This window comes from Carassius carassius, chromosome 31 (genome assembly GCF_963082965.1).
Source record: "Carassius carassius chromosome 31, fCarCar2.1, whole genome shotgun sequence".
Taxonomy (NCBI): domain Eukaryota; kingdom Metazoa; phylum Chordata; class Actinopteri; order Cypriniformes; family Cyprinidae; genus Carassius; species Carassius carassius.
Window position 1 is genome coordinate 19,100,793 of NC_081785.1, and position 17,325 is coordinate 19,118,117.

The 17,325-nt window shown below is 43.7% G+C and overlaps 1 protein-coding gene across 3 annotated transcripts in view; it reads right to left on the reverse strand.

Moving 5' to 3' along the window:
- slc24a4a (solute carrier family 24 member 4a) overlaps positions 1 to 11,164 on the reverse strand; it is a 56,952-nt gene extending 45,788 nt beyond the window's left edge. The window contains exon 1 of one of the 3 annotated variants that reach the window (XM_059519274.1): positions 10,531 to 11,164. In XM_059519274.1, coding sequence (XP_059375257.1) covers positions 10,531 to 10,726 — 196 coding nt within the window. In that variant the 5' untranslated portion in view covers positions 10,727 to 11,164. The remainder of the gene's footprint in view (positions 1 to 10,530) is intronic. The other 2 variants (XM_059519273.1, XM_059519275.1) reach the window with 2 other exon arrangements.
- Positions 11,165 to 17,325: the final 6,161 nt, after the last annotated feature.

Genomic DNA, 17,325 nt, shown 5'->3' on the forward strand with positions numbered 1-17,325 from the left:
GCAGCCGGGTAATGCAGTGCGGGATGTAAGGATATGAGGGAAACTGAGTCAACAGTTCAGAGAAGGTTGGTCTAGCATAAATAGCTGACGGGGGACGAGCTGATTGGTTGAGGCGTGGCCTTGTTCCCGAACTTTAGTTAACTTCATTAACTCCATTTCACTAACTACAGGTCACACCACAACTATGCAGATAAAACTTTATTAGGATCAAGTCAGGGTTAGAGGAAATAGGATGAGAAAGGGGGTTATGATCCTTCTGAACTGGCTGACCAGGGTGTCTTGTTAGGGAGACTCAGAGTGGGGGCTTCGTCTCTATAGATAATGCGATAGGTTACTAGAAGACCCCCAAAGGTTTGAATGAACTGATGTGGGCTTGGGCTTGATAGAGATCGTTGAGACTGTTGCGGATGTAAAGACGATATGCTTCCGATGACCAGCGGCCCATGATTCTTATGGTTTCGTCCGAGATGCCTGTGCTGGCGGCCGTTGTGGCTGCTCCGATCCGAAAGGAGTGTATTGAGTAGTGTTCGGGAGATATGCCTAAGGCGCTGAGAACCTTTTGAAAGTGCTTGTTAAACCAAGATCTTGTGGCCATTTTCCCCTTTTCGTTAAGAAAGAGAGGTTCTTGAGGAGACAAATTATTGGCATATCTGGAAGCAACATACTCCGAAAGTGGCTCAAAAGGGCTGATGAAGGAGTTGAAGCAAAATATGTAGATGGGAAATGACTCTCAGAATGGGTCGGTTTTGCTTTTCTTCAGAGTGAATATGAGAGACTCTGGAGTGTGAGCTGAGATGTCGAAGAGGCTGGGATGAATGACTGGATTGAAAGCAGAAGTCGAAGGGGCAATTTCTTAGCACCTCAAGAAGCCAAAGAATCTGAGAAGAAACATGCACTCTAATGTTCGGTCTATTAAAGGACTCGAGTAGCCGGAGCGTAATGTGAGGATACATTGGCTCAGAAGATCGGCAGTTAATGGCAAGCGATTAGCTTTGGTGGCTGGTTCTTGTTTCTGTAGCCCTTTAATTAACATGGAAACGTGGGAATGGGAAATTGAGTGGCATTGCTCGCCGGTCGTAAGTTTGTGGATGAAGTTGATTCCTGATAAGTAAGACTTGATGGTGGAGGTTCTGATTTTTTTATTTAAATTAGCATGCGAGACAAAGTTGCAGATTGACCAAGCGTCTATTAGAGGAAATGGAAGTTGGTAGTATGAGTGGTAAGCCTTAAAGCAGTTCCATCCGGTTAGGTAGGTGGAGAGTCCTATGGGTGAGACCGTTGAGGATAGCTTCTCGCAAAGCACGTGAAAGGTCTTCCAGGTGTGGATTTAGTTGAAGATCGTAGCTGAAAACGGTGGGACTGGCGTGGGATGGATGTCTGACTCTGGAGCCAAGATTCTGAACTTCTGAAAAGAAAGACGAGACAAATAATCAGCTATGTTATTGCGGTAGCCCGGAATGTGGGCGGCTCGTATTACGAACTGGTGTTGAGCAGATATTAGAGTCAGTCTGCGGACGAATTGCATGATGGCTGGGGAACAAGATCTGCTTTTATTAATGATTTCGACTACTGCGGAGTTGTCAGAGTGGATAAGTATAGTGTGTTTAGACCATTCATGCCCCCAAAGGATGGCTGCAATAATGACTGGATATATTTCATGAAGAGTGGATGAGGGCGAGACTGATTGCTGAACGAGATGGCTAAACTTAGGAGGCCATTCGGAAGTGAACCAACGACCGCCATTGTACCCGCCAAATCCAGTGGAAGGTGCTGCATCAGTATACAGCTGGATGTCTTCAGGTTGAGTGATGTAGTCGTTATAGAAGGATATACCATTCCAAGAAGACAAGAATTTCTGCCAAAGGTGCATCTCCATCTTACAGCCTTCATCCAGATTGACTTTGTCATGGAGGGAAGGAATTGAACCTGTTTTTGATAGAAGGTAGGAGAGAAAAGATTTCCCTTGAGGATTTATTCTGATGGCATAGTTGAGGTGACCGAGGAGGACCAAAAGCTGCATTTCATGGAGAAATCTGGGGCAGGGATGATGCTATTGATGCTAGGAATAAATGAGCCGTGAGGGGAAGAAAGGTCGATGATTAATCTCTTTTTCCCCAGAGTATTTCCTGGTGGCGATTCCTATAGGACTGATTCTGAAAGGAGGTTCTTTGAACGGACCAATCATAAATCCTTCTTGAACTTCCTTCGCTATTAGTGCATCTACAGTGTCTGGCTCGGAGAGAGCGGACTGAAGGTTGTTGGAGATATGAGAAGTGTTTGGCGTAATATCTAAACCTGGATGGAAACCATTTTGTAAGCCATTGGTAAGAAAATCTACAAACTCTTTATCGGGGTGGTTTAATAAAGCGGAGGTTAGGGCTTTAACCTTAATCGGAGTGCTGAGGTACTTTAGTAGTCATTGAGGTAAGGCGGTTGGGCTGTGGGGGCAGGAATTCCTGGCATGAGCGCCGACACAGAAGGAGCAGACGTGAAGGAGTCTGCAGCTGGAGAGCGAACAGCCGAGGTTGTTGAAATTATTGCAGATCATTCTGCCTCCTTGGTATAGAACCGGTAGTCCCCTTTTATCTATACTTTTGGGAATTGGGACGTTGACTGTGGGACGCACGTCGAGGGGCTTTGGAATTAACCCTTTAGGCGCCAGAGTTTTTTTCCTAAAATGTTCGATTTTGACATCTTAATTTCAGAAGGCTATATCTTAAAATGTATAAAAGATAGAGACTTTCTGTCAATTATACAAATATTAAGGATGACCCAATGTTTATGTAGGGATTTTATTTTCCCATCTAATTTGCATATTATGACGTCATATGGGGGTGGCCATCTTGAATTATAGAATTTTCATGAAAAGTCACATGTTTAAATAATAAAATGCAGCACTTCTTTCCCCCAAAAAATGTCCCTCACCTTCTGTGTGCTATATTGCAAAATACTGAATGCTCAGGTAAATAGTAAGTAGTAAACAAACTGTGTAAATCATTACTAATAAATGGTAGAAACAAACCAAATGCATGTAGCAGTTGGGATTTTCAATTTACTACATGCAGCAGGCACTCTGATTCCATGTATGGGGCACATATATATTATTCATATGACACACAAACACAAGTAGACAAGACCTGTTAAGTTCAAAAGCTATGCCCCGTGTCACATCGCCTCTGCTCCTGCAATGAGCTGTGCGGCCAGATCTGCCTCGCGCGTGCACCAAGAGTGCACAGCTCGGACTACTGTCAGTGTCATTGCGACTCCCCACCTTGCCTCCTAACTGTCCTATGAATACTTCGACCTCGTCTAACATACCCAGTGGCATTAGACAAAGTCTCCACTACAATACTGTCGCCGCGATTTCGGAGAATATGGTCAGGAAGACAAATATACATGCCTAGCGCGGTAAAAATCTCTCGCCTCGTCCCCGCAACACTAACACGCCTGCTAATTTCGCGATGAACACTCCGACCCCTGCAAACATTGTTCACACCTCTGACATTTGGCAAAGGACCATTTACATTAGGCAAAGGATTCACCGTTTGTGCTTGGTGAAGGGCTATACTTTCACTTTCAGTATCACCGGCATCTTCTGAATGCAGCTATTCCCCTTCAGAATCAGTGTCCGCGAATAGAAGTTCCAACACCTCATTGCGGCTTTATTGAAGCTTTATTGATGCCATTAGATAATAATAATAATCATAATAATAATAATCTAATGCCAATACTCGCTGACGTTGACAATATTGGTCAGATAAAATGGCTCACTCTCACACTAGCTCCGCTTTTTTTCCGCACTGATTCAATGCGCTCTAGCTCGAAGATTTTGTATAGGAGCATGACGTTTTTTTGAGTCAGAGATGAAGTATTACATGTCTGCTATCTGATAAAGGGGAGGTTGCATGAAATTTGACACCCTATTTGACAAAATCGGCCGTTTTATTCAGTGCCGCATCTTGTCGAGTAAACTCGACCGTGGCGCCAAGAGGGTTAAAGGAGGTGGTGGAGCAGCTGGAGACAGTCTTATGAATATGGGTGTTCTGCGTGAGGACGGCAGCTGTGACTTAAAGGGGGTTATAACCGTGCACGTGGAGGCGGGGCTCCGCAAATCTCGCAGGAAAGTGAAGAACGGGCTGCGAAGATGCGGCAGTAAAGCTCCGCATCGAGAGTGCCCCAGTATGTTCCTTGGTAAAACTGCTGTAACCGACCTGCTGCTTGGGTAGCAAATAAAACATGGTAGTTATAGAAGCCTGTCCCTCCAAAGCGGACGGCCATATCTAGAATGATAGACAGATAATCGTCTAGCTCAGACCTTCGGTCCGGGTAAACGGAACAAATTATGTCTCTGAAGATCGAGAAAGCTAAAGAGAATTCGGTAGGGGTAAGATCTTTTGAACTATGATTTAAGGTATGGCTAAGCTGCATGATCCCTTGGCTGGTTTGAAGCTCTCTGGGCTGGCTAAAATTTATGAGCGATGGCTGGAGAAGGTGGGCTAGATCAGTGTAGTTACCAGATAGAATCTAAAGACGTAAGGCTAGGGAGACGGGGGAAGGCCGAATAACTGATGAAGCTGGCCGGGGAGGAGGTACTGCTGTGGCCAGGGTATATGTGCTGCTGTTAGATGGCACGATATGAGGGTATATGGAAGGGGAGGGGCTAGGGGAAGTGAGGGATGAGTAAGGGTAGGTGAGGGAGGAGAAATAGGATAGGTTAGTTGGAAAAGGAGAAGGTACCAAGGGAGGTTGAAAAGGTCCACTGGTGGGAATGAATTCGGAACCAGAAGTAACAGAGGCCGTGGCGGCTGAAGAACGGGTAGAGGAATGGATGATGGGATGAGAGGATGAATGAGTGTTAGGATTTGTGGCAGTTTGTGAACCCAAAGATGGGAGAAATGATGTAATCATCTGAGATAGGTCAGAGGTAGAAGGAGATGGGGTGAGTGGCAGTTGCATTTGGCCGCCGCTAGGTGGCGCCGATGCTGCTTACTGAGGTTGCTGACGAGACTGAGTGGTGACATCACGAGTGATGGCGGAGAAACTTGGAGATGATGCAGTTTGCCTTTGGTCGCCACTAGGTGGCGCGGCTGCGGCTTGAGGTCGTTCACGAGGCTGTGTGGTGACGTCACAAGCGACGACGGAGGAATTCCGTGAGGATACCGGAACAGCTGAGGCCTCCGAGTTTGCATTTGGAACGGTGTTGGTGGGTGCAGTGTAAAGTTGAAATAGCCTTAATTTATTATCAGTGCGGCTGAAATAAATGCCTTTATCCTTGAGAGCGTGCTGGAGGCGAGCTACGGTCCAGTGCTTGATATCAAACTCTGATCCGGCAGACTTGCCGAGAGTGTTTGGTCGAGGATTACCTGTGGATGGTTGTCGATGCTGTTGGCGAGGCGAGCGGTCGCGCCGACTTCCGTGCCCGAGAGATCCATAGCGATCGCGGACAGAATCCCTCGAGGGTGGCGGAGAGCGGACACGTGACCGAGCCCGGGCCAGAGAAATCCCAGATGGCGAACCTGCACGAGAAGGCTCGCGGGACCGAGGGATTCGAATGGCGGAAGAAGATAGGACCGGTGGGAAGATTGGCTGCGAGAGGACCGGTGAGAAGATTTGCTGGGTGGAGGGGAATTGCCCTTGAAAAGATCGTCATCTGCGTCGGAGGGGTTGATCTGCAGTTCCGGATCCATGGCGAGTGGGACCAACGAGAAACTGAGTCAACAGTTCAGAGAAGGTTGGTCTAGCATAAATAGCTGACGGGGGACGAGCTGATTGGTTGAGGCGTGGCCTTGTTTCGGAACTTTACTTCATTTCATTAACTCCATTTAGTGCACAGAGTTGCTCCTAGTGACAAAATTCTAGAAAAGTGACCAAAAAAAAAACACCAACCCTTAAATGAAAGAGAAGATCCTAGTTTAAAAAAAAAAAAAAAAAAAAATTCACTAGGCCTGTGTATCACCAGCCAAGTCATGATATGATACGTATTATGATACAGTACTGCACTGATTTTCACCTCAGCAGAATTTACTAAAACAACCGTTTATTAAACACTGCATGATATAGGGCCATTTCTAACTATTGGCAGAGCAGTAGATATGTAATGATTAACCTCAAGACGGTTGAAAACTTATTCAAATATGTGACGATTCAAATCGGTTGAGACAAATTGTGATTCATTTAGGGGTAGGAGTTTATATGAATGTATGTCTGAGTGGAACTGTGTTAAGAAAAGTTTAGATGGTATTTTTTCTTTTTATCTTGCCCCTGTATAATGCATATTAAATTTAATAAGTGCAGCGCTGCTTTATTCACAGTGGAAACCAAGGAAACGCTTTAAGTGCCACCTGCTGGCAGAGATTGAATCTGTGTGTCATTCAGCTCGTCTGCTCTTTCAGTTATGCAGATATTTTTATGTATAGTTTCACAAAACTGAAGTCAAACCATTCTGTTTTTGCTTCAAATGTTGAAATTACATAGTCTCGTTTAGATATAAACTGCTCATGTTGCATGTATGCAGCATCTTTGTTTGGATCATGATTAAAATGCATTGGTTGGCTCTAATTTTAAATGGAAAGAGCACAGACAAAGCCTTATTTCGATTATATGAAGAGATTTATTTTATTTGTGTTATTTATTTGATTTAGGGCTTGTTTTAAATGTACATTATATTTAAATTTAGTCATTTAGCAGATGCTTTAATCCAAAATGACTTACAAATGAGGACAACCGAAGCAATCAAAACCAACAAATGAGCAATAATATGCAAATGCTATACTGGTATATTATTATAGTGTTATATTTCAATTTCACAAAGAAATGTGCAACATTTGTCCCAGCAATAATAAAATGACTCATTTCATTTATAATTTGTCTTAAATCTTATTTTGTAAAAAAATAAATAATAATAAATAAATAATTGTGATTCGAATTGTGAAATCAAAATCATGAATCGAATCTTGAGTTGACTTGTTACATTCCTACAGAGCAGGCAGCTGACCTCTGCATTATAAAGGTCTTCCATAACTCTACCACAGTACAATATAGGTAATGGCTTATGTTTCATGTTTACATTGGGCACTCCCCATCAGGTACTACAATATTCTGATTGTTTGCATCTTGTTTTTAAGCCTATAAATAATAATGTACTCATTCTAATAAAATTATATTGTAATGTACTCTTACTAATTTAATAAAAACTAATAATCTTAACATTGCTGGTAGGTTATCTTTGCACAAATTAACACACTTTCTCTTTCACACTCAAACATGTTCAGTCACTAAAATAGATCATGTTGCACACATGCACACACACATAGACATTCAGCAAAACTTACATTTTAGCTCTGCCCCACAATTTTATCAATAAAATAGCTTAATCGCTTAAGAGCTACATTATCTTTCTCAAGGAGCTGAAGTGGCAAAACAGTGGTAATTAATACACACACCACCTCTCTCTCTCTCTCTCTCTCTCTCTCTCTCTAATTAATGAACACTAGATTGAATTACACTTTTTTGAGAATAGAATATTGAAGTGGAGATTGCTAAACTGCAATTTTACTGGTGTTTTCAGAAAGTCAGCGCGTTTTGGAGAGAGAGTGCGAGCACGTGGTTGCCAGGTTGACAAAGATAAGTAGCACACTTAGCAGATATTTCTATATTGCGGAAGTGGAGAGCTCTGTCTCGGGGATTAAGTCTCTTTATATCAGGCAACCCTGGTTGTGTTCCTCTGTGGCCAGATTAAACCTTGTTAGCCTAAATATTATGCTCCATTCATTATTTTTTACAAACCTCGCACTTTTCTACTCCATTGTAAATGCTGTTCTTGTGCAGTCCACTGCTTCACACGTGCCACAATATCGATAAAGAGACAGCTGTATAGATACCCATATTGTCAAGTCTCTGTGATGATCCATTGTCGTATCAATGTATTGAACACAGCAGTATTATTCACAAAGCATCTTAACCCTTAAAAGAGCTCTTAAAGTAAAAAAGTGTTAGTGGAGTAGAGAGGAGGACTTTTAAGAGGCTTAAAAGATTCTTTAGCAGAGGAGAAAATATCCGAATGATGAAGAGGGAGAAGAAATTATTTTCAGTCAATGGATGACAGTGACTTAAAATGAAAGATTAGATTGTTAGATTAGATTAAGCTCTTTAGTCACAGTTGTATTTCTAATGCTAAAAAAATAAAATAATTGTTGGATAAGATAAGATAGCACAAAAGTTTAATCAAAAAAGGGAACAACTAGAAACTATCTGTAAGTCAATAACAGAGACATAAAAACAATGTACGCAAAAATGCAAGCTGTTATCAAGGCCTAAGGAGGCCATACAAAATAAAAATAAAATATAGGTTTTAAAAAATATCTACTTTTTTTTATGTGTGAATATAGACTATTTAGTTGTTTCAGATTTTATTTGCCCAATAAATGACAATACAATTAATTTTTGAAAAAGTTTGACAGATAATTAAAATATTTATTTACTTCTTATGAAAATTGGTTTAATAAATTTGTGCGTGGGGGGGTTTTGAGAGAGAGAAATGTATGGAAGAGGATTATGGCTGAACGATAATAAAAAAATAAAACCATCTCGAAATTCAAGTCATTATAATGCAAGATTAAACTCGTTGAATTTTGAGAAACAGTCAAAATAAAATGTAGAGATAAAGCTAATTTACTTACGAGAAAAAAAAGTATGTTGTGATTTGAAAAAAAAAGAAAGCCATCAATTCGGCATTGTCTTCTCTTCCGGGTCTGTTTTGAGCACGTTCACAACACTGCAGTGACGCTGCTGACGTACAACGCTGCATCGTGAACGCGCTCACAACAGACCCGGAATAGAAGACAATGCTGAATAAAGTTGTAATTTTTGTTAATTTTTTTGGACCAAAATTTATTTTCGATGCTTCAACAAATTCTAACTGACCCTCTAACTGACTACTTTGATGATGTTTTACTTACCTTTCTGGACATGGACAGTATACCGTACACACAGTTTCAATTGAGGGACAGAAAGCTCTCGGACTAAATCTAAAATATCTTAAACTGTGTTCCGAAGATGAACAGAGGTCTCACGGGTTTGGAACGACATGAGGGTAAGTTATTAATGACATAATTTTCATTTTTGGATGAACTAACCCTTTAAAGGTGTTGTATGTAGGATTGGCCGAGTGGTTGAACTAGGTATTGCAGTCCAAATTCTAAATATTGGAGATGTTTTTTTTATTTTTTTATCTGGCCCCTCCTCCTCAGACTTAACCACAACCCGGGTGCCGAAATACAATTGAGTAAACTGGCAGTAGGCGGGTTTCACCTACCAAAACAGCAGTGATGGGAAGTTAAGATCATTTTACCGCCTCAGACCTTTGAGTCTCGTTCAGCAAAATGAACGAATCTTTTTTTCGAGTTAATTTTGTTCATTTTTATCAAAATATAATTAAAATGTTTCGTGTTCCCTAACATGTCTACTAGTACTTACACAAACGTTGATCACACTACAAACAATACATTAATTATATAAATCATTATAATTATTATTTAATCTTACAGTTACTCCATTTCTGGTCTCAAATTGTAACTTTTTACAGTTTATAAATGTGTGAATTTCTGTCAAGGTTATTTTCCATATACTGACTGTTGTAACAAAGGTAATAAAGAGTTGGTTATTATTATTATTATTATTATTATCAAATCTCCGACTCAAACTGCAAAGGTTAAAGCGTATGTGTCTGTCACGTGATGAACGAACGACTCGAAAAACCCTAAGACTATTTAGATGAACTAATCAATTCTCTTCCAGGTGTTGTGCCCAATTTCGACCCCCTGCCGAATTATTACCCCCCTAGTGTTGGTAGGTTTAGGAGTAGATTAGGGGTGGGGTTAGGATTAGGCAATCAGGTAGCAATTTAAACAAGGTGGGTAATAATTCGACAGGGGGTCGAAATTGGGCACAACAGCGCACGTTTTCGAAGGAGAATAACTAACTGACTGTAGCATTGTTTTTCAGATAAACACGTGTTAACAGGGCATGTTTCTTAAATAGCTGCAAACATGGTATTTTTATGCTTTAGTATAGTAAAAAAAATTACAGCACCTTTAATCTTCGAATAAAAATGGAACGTGCATTGAATTATCATACCGTACACAGATAAACAAACAGAGACTGTACATGACATATTTTGGACATAAATAGCTTGGAATCGTCGTTTCTTTTTGATTGTGGACTTAACGTACAAACACATGAGATTACAGTACAACGTAACCGTGTCAACCGACACAAATGATCCCCAAAAAATAACGAACGTTGTAAAGATGCTGTAAACCGCTCGTGTATTTATCCATGTGAATCCCGAGAGAAGGGATGTTCTCACAGCAGCCCCTATACTATGTATAATTCAACGTCTGACGTCCCAAAAAAGGACAAGCACTGCTGCCTTGTCGGTGCATTATTAATATAAGAGGACGACACACACGTGTAAATAGCGATGTGTAGCCCCAGTAAAACACAATGGGGCAATCACTTAACGTTACTCACCTGTTTTCGTGAGCAACGCCGACATACACCACGCCAAGAACAGGACGCTGCAGATGAAGCACACCTGCACGAACAGCATCTCTCTCCTTTTGCGAACTTTAAACATTGTGTTAATGATGCTCTTTTTAGATATACTGCAGCTCTGGTCCAGCTCCATGTTCGTCTGTGGCTGGGTCATTTCGCTAGTGTAATTCATCTCCGGATTGAAGCCACACAGATGAATGGGACCGCGGGAAATCAGGCTCGGGATGAGGTCTTCCTCATGTCCAGCGCGCGGTGAAGCGCCTGGCGTGCATGTGAGCGTGAGTCCCAGTCGCGCTCCTTCTGATCTTGTATTATTAAAGCAACCCGGAAAAAATAAAAAATAAAAAATAAATACAACTATTTATAATCAGCTGAAATTAATCACTGGATATATTTTGAACGGTATGCTGTCGGGCTTTACAGTTGTCTAGTTATACTAAGACTAAAGCCCAAATCTATTCATATATTTGACATAAGAAATATACAATGCGAGCTAGCTGTCCTTTTATTTTAAGAAAATATATAAGCGACCCTGTCAGTAAACGTCTTAAGGATCTATGCCGTGTAGGATCAGTCCTCTCAAGTTAAGGTTTCATCTCCCTCTCATGCAGCTGCTGTGACTTCTACATGTGAGAGACTGTTACGCGCATTCACGTGACACTGATGACGTACAGTATGCACCCTGAGCCTACTAGACTACTATAATCCTTGGAAAATGCATGGTTTATACAATGCAAATAGTGTAGGCTATTCCTAATAAAGCCACTCAATGTCATGTAAAATACTGTATATCACACTAATGATATTAATAGTAAATTCAGAAATAATCGTTTTATCATGTGGTGTCAGGGGATCATATCATATCATTCTTTAAATGTTCTATTTTTAGGTAGGGGTTTAATTATAGCATGCAATGTGTTATTTTCTTATGATTTAGACTACTATGTCCAGTAAGAATTGATACTTTAAATATGTTATGCTTATTAAGGATGCATTAAATTGACAGTGAACACATTAATAGTGTAAGAAAAGATTTCGATTTCAAATGCCTTTCTTCTGAACTTCATATTCATCAAATAATCTTGGAAAAGTGTCATGGTTTCCACAAAAAAAATATTAAGCTGCTTGACTGTGAGAACAATAATAATGTTTCTTGAGCAGCGAAACAGCATTAAAATGATTTCTGAAGGATCATGTGACTAGACTGGAGTAATGCTGTCTGAAATTAAGCTTTGCCTTCACAAATACAAATTAAGTTTTAAAATAAATTAAAATAGACAGTTATAGCCAAGTTTTAGATTTGCATGGATGTTTTCAGCTCAATACCATTGACCAAGTGTAACAAAAATTTTAATGTAATGTCTTCTGTTTGATGGTTTTTCTTAACTGACTGCTTCTGTTTGTCAATTGCGCATTTGTTTCAAGTTTCTTTCTTACATTTTCTTTAAAATTGCTTCATTAAAAATTATGGGTTGTTGTTAATTAATCCTTGGTGAGTCCCTTTGACAGACTTAGGTAGAAAGCAGCTTATATGGTGACGAATGGCTGGGCAAATTTTTTTCCATGGGTTCTTATTGTGTGAGGCCCTAGATTTACAAATTACAAACAAAAAGTGGTTCGAAAAACTTAGTAATGCATTGACCACAGGATGCAATGGTTGTATTTTCTAAAGGGGACCCTATGTAACCCTAGTTCCTCGAGGGAACGAGACGCTGCGTCAAATGCGCTTTGGGGAACGCGCTTAGCGTGGGCGACTCTGAATATCGTGTGTAATCAGTCCAATGGACAATGGACACAGGCGGGGTGACGTAAGCGACCAGGAAGCTATAAAAGCACGTGCTGGCATCAACTTCTAGTACCAGCAAGCGCCGGCAGGGGTGCCGGGGGTATGGCTCCGAGACACAGCGTCTCGTTCCCTGGAGGAACTTGGGATTACATACGTAACCTAGAGACGTTCCTCTTCAGGAACTCGAGCTGCGAGTAGAATTTAACAAACGTAGAGGGCGTGGACCACCCCGCAGCATTGCAGATGTCCAGCATGGATACACCTGCTAGGAAGGCCTTGGAGGCCGCCATACCCCGAGTAGAGTGAGCCTTGGCTCCCGACAGTGGGGGACGACCAGAGGACTCCATAGGTGGCATTGATAGCCTCGACAATCCAACGAATAATAGTCTACTTAGAAGCAGGAGAACCCCTCTTGGGGGGACCGTAGCATACAAGCAATTGGTCAGTTTTTCTCCACAGGGCAGCTCTGTGGACGTATGCGTCCAGCGCTCGAACTGGACACATACACTTTAGCTTCACTTGGTCGGGCTCCCGGAAGGGAGGAGGACAGAAGGCCTGCAGCACTATGGGTCGTGGTGTAACAGAGGGAACCTTGGGAACATATCCCGCTCGAGGGTATATGAACGCTTTGGTCATGCCAGGTTCAAACTCAAGATAAGTGGGGGCCACAGAGAGGGCCTGAAGATCTCCTACTCTCCGCAGAGAGGTGATAGCCAACAGAAAGGAGGTCTCACGTGTAAGATGTCTGTCTGAAATATCTTGAATGGGTTCAAACGGGGTTTTGCACATTCCCTCTAACACCTCAACCAAGTCCCACAGGGGAATACGGGACCGTACTGGAGGTCTCAGCCTCAGCGCACCGCGGAGGAAACGTGTAACTAGGGGGTGTCTTCCCAGAGACTGGCCATCGAGAAGGGCGTGGTGGGCCGCAATGGCCGCCACGTAGACCTTCAGCGTGGAGTGGGTCAACCCTGCAAAGAGCCTAGCCTGTAGAAACTCCAGAACTGTACCAACTGGGCAGTTTGCTGGGTCTAGCTGGCGGTCTCTGCACCATGAGGTGAAGAGTTTCCACCTCAGGAACGAGTTTCTACCAGGATCTGGTGCGCCAGCTTGTACAAAGGGCGCGAACGCAGACCTCCCTGGTGGTTGATGTAAGAGACCACCGATGTGTTGTCGGTGCGCACAAACACATGGTGACCCCTTAGGTCTGGGAGGAAGTGCTTCAGTGCACGATAAACTGCTAGCATTTTCTAGACAATTGATATGCCATGATAGATGACGACCGCTCCACAGACCACGGGCAGGGTGGCCACTCATGACTGCACCCCATCCAGTGAGAGATGCGTCTGTCGCTAGTACTACACGGCGACAAGGAGCTCCCAGCACCGGGCCCTGATTCAAGAACCAAGGTTTCTTCCACATGTCCAAGGCACGGAGGCAGTGCCGCGTGACCTTGATAGTGCAAAGTAGATTGCCCCTCGGGGAAAATCCCTTGGTCTTAAGCTCAGGCCAAGAGGTATCACGTTGGACGCAGCTGCCATCAGACCCAACAATCTCTGAAATTGTTTGACAGTAAGTGACTGGCCTTCTCTGACTCTCTCGACTGAGATGAGGATCGACTCGATACGAGCAGGGGAAAATCGTGCCTGCATCGAGGTCGAATCCCATACTACGCCTAGATAGGTGGTTCTCTGAACCGGAGAAAGTACACTCTTCTTGGCGTTCAGTCTCAAACCCAGTTCCCCCATATGTTCGAGAACGACATCTCGATGCCGAGCCGCAACCTGCTCTGACTGAGCTAAAATCAACCAATCGTCGATATAGTTGAGAATGCGGATGCCCTGCATGCGCAGGGGGACCAGAGCCGCGTCTACACATTTTGTGAACGTGCGGGGTGAGAGTGCAAGGCCGAAGGGAAGTACTCGATATTGGTAAGCTTCGCCCCTGAAAGCGAACCTCAGAAACTTCCTGTGTTGTGGAAGGATGGATATGTGGAAGTATGCATCTTTGAGATCTATTGTGACAAACCAGTCCTCGGACCTGATCTGAGCTACAATATGCTTGATTGTGAGCATTCTGAACTTCAATCTCATAACTGAACGATTTAAGACCCTCAAGTCTATAATCGGACGCAACCCCCCATCATTCTTTGGAACTATGAAATACCGGCTGTAAAATCCGGACTCCCTGTCTTGAGGAGAGACCACCTCGATGGCCTCCTTCTCTAATAGGGTTTTCACTTCCTGTTCCATAACCAGACCCTGCCTGGGGCCGACTATCGTCGGGAGGACCCAGTTGAACATTGGCGGCGCAGAGCCGAACTGAATATGGTAGCCTTTTTCTACTATGTGCAGGACCCATTGAGATACATTTGGCAGTAGTTTCCATGCTGCTAAATAATCTACTAAGGGAATCAGTCTCTCGAGACTGACTTCAGGTGTAAGAGGCCCCTGCAGGGGCGGCGAGCGTCTCAGCCCCGCTACGCGCACGGGCGGAAGATACTGAGACCGATGCTCGCTGGGGACCGCTGCACCCTGGAACACTAGCAGGGTTGGCAGACCGGCCCCCAGAGGGCGCTGAGGCGAGACGGGCACCGTGTACTGCGGTGTGTACCACTCTACCCCAGCAGAAGCTGCCCTCTGAAACCCTGGGCTTCTGGCGTCAGGGTTTCTTGGCCGAGGACTTCTTAGCTTCTATGACTGCCCTGAGATCTTGTTTGGGCCTAGAAGACCCTGTTTCTGTGCCTCACGGTATGAGGAGCTAGAGTGCGGCTGGGGCATCTCCCGCCCAGATGCCCAGAGGGAGCGATGAGGGAGGAACTTATGGAACGCCGCCGCTTGTTTGCGGGCCTCCTGAAACCTGTTGACGACAGAATTGACTGCGTCGCCGAACAGGCCAGTCGGCTGAATCGGGGCGTCCATGAGGCAGACCCTGTCCCGCTCTTTCATATCGGACAGGGTCAACCATAAGTGCCTCTCCGCGGCCACCATAGCTGACATGGACCGCCCAATCGCTCGGGCGGTCTCCTTGGTGGCGCAGAGGGAGGGATCAGCGGTCCTTCTTAGCTCTGAAATATCATGGGACTTGATCTCCTCTCCCTCATCTAGCTCTTTAAGCAGGTCGGCTTGGTACGCCTGTAACACCGCCATGGTGTGCAGACACGCATACCCTTTGCCCACCAAAGCCGATGTTGTTCTGAGTGGCTTTGAGGGCAATGCCAGGGCCTTCAGAGACGATGCCGCACCGGGAGACAGATAGCTCGCGAGCATCTGTTCCACCCGGGGCATCGCTCTATAGCTGTGCTCTCCCATCCCCACCACGTTGCCGTAGTAGTCAGAGGAGGGGATGTAGAGGCGGGCTGAAAATGGGTGTTTCCACGACCTGGCGATCTCAACATGCAGGTCGGGAAATAATGGAAAGCCCCGGCTGGGAGGTGGCTGACTCGCGCGCAGGAAGCGTTCATCGAGCTTGCTTCGCTGCAGTTCGGTCGTTTTTTCGGCGGGCACTCAATGCTTAGTTTGGCCACCGCGCGAGTAACCACCTCCAAGAGCTCCTCATATTGCGGCGAATGGGGTGGCAAATCCCTGTTGACAGACTCCACATCGACCTCCTCGAAGGAAGAGAGGCGGAGCGTCGATCCCTCTCCCTGGGTGGAAGGAACCACAGAGCGTGCTTCCGACTCCAGAGATTGGGCGCCGGATCTGGCGGAGGTGGAAGGAGATAGGGACTGGCCCGTCTCCATTCCCTCCACCAAATCCACTTGCGAACCCCACGAATGCAGCCGCCGTTCTGCCTCGGCAGAAGCGGGACCAGCACCGTGGGGAACGCTGGCGAAGGCCCCCTCCTCAAAGAGGGCCCTCCGGGAACGAAGCAGCCGTACACGATATTCATAGTCGCTCACGCTAAGCGCGTTCCCCAAAGCGCATTTGACGCAGCTCGAGTTCCTGAAGAGGAAATGCATGTTTTATCCTTTTGGAATAATATTTTAGAAAATGTCAGGTTAAGGTCCAAATGTTCTCTAAAATGAATAATAAAAACTTGAGAAATGTGTGATATTTGATTGCCAACACAAGTTTTCCTTTTCCTGAGGATGCTGGACAACCAAAGCTATTCATCTGAAATATAGCTTTTTATTCATCTGACTTAATTCCTGTGAAAAGATACATCTCAAAAATGTTATGGATATATAATCTAGTAACACATATACAGTATATTGAAATAAAAATGTAATTACTTTTTGCGACTATTATTCATCATGAAGTTCCAAATAATATGTCTGCAATGGTAAGAAAAAAATTATAAATAAATAAAATAATCATCAGCCTGAATAGCTGATCTTGTCAATTTCAGTCTTCAATATCCATTTTTAATTCTGTCTGAGATTTGACCTAATGACTTTCCTCAAATTCATTCACATTTTCAAGAATTATAGATTTTTCACCAGCATAAAATGCAGTTTGGGTGTTTTTATTTCTACCTTTTCGATAAAAATACTGTTCTCGACTTCTAGTTGTTGTCTGGGTCACTTTACTGCATCAATATTCTTTTCCGAGAACAGAAGCAACTTCCTTCCTATAGTCTAAACCTCAGTCGGTGAACCTGTATGCAGGTAGTCAAAAGTATGTTTAAGGTTACCCTGTTGAAAAAAACAGCATATGCTGTTAGTTTCGTTTTGACGCATGGGTGCTGGTTTGGTTTAACCTGGTCCTTAGCTGGTTTAAGCTGGTCATGTGCTGGTCCTGAGCTCCTCCTCAGGTCAAGCTTAAACCATCTCATGAACAGCTAAAGACCACCTTAAACCATCAGCCATGCTTCAAAACATACAGTACCTAACCAGCATATGCAGTTTTTTTTTCAACAGGGTAGACTACTGCACTTCCTGACTGTCTTAACATCTAGGGCAAAGTTATGCCCATTAGTCTTTTGGATTACTTACTGAATCTGATACACTTGTCTGAGGCAGTAAGTCGAATTGATGGTCAGGA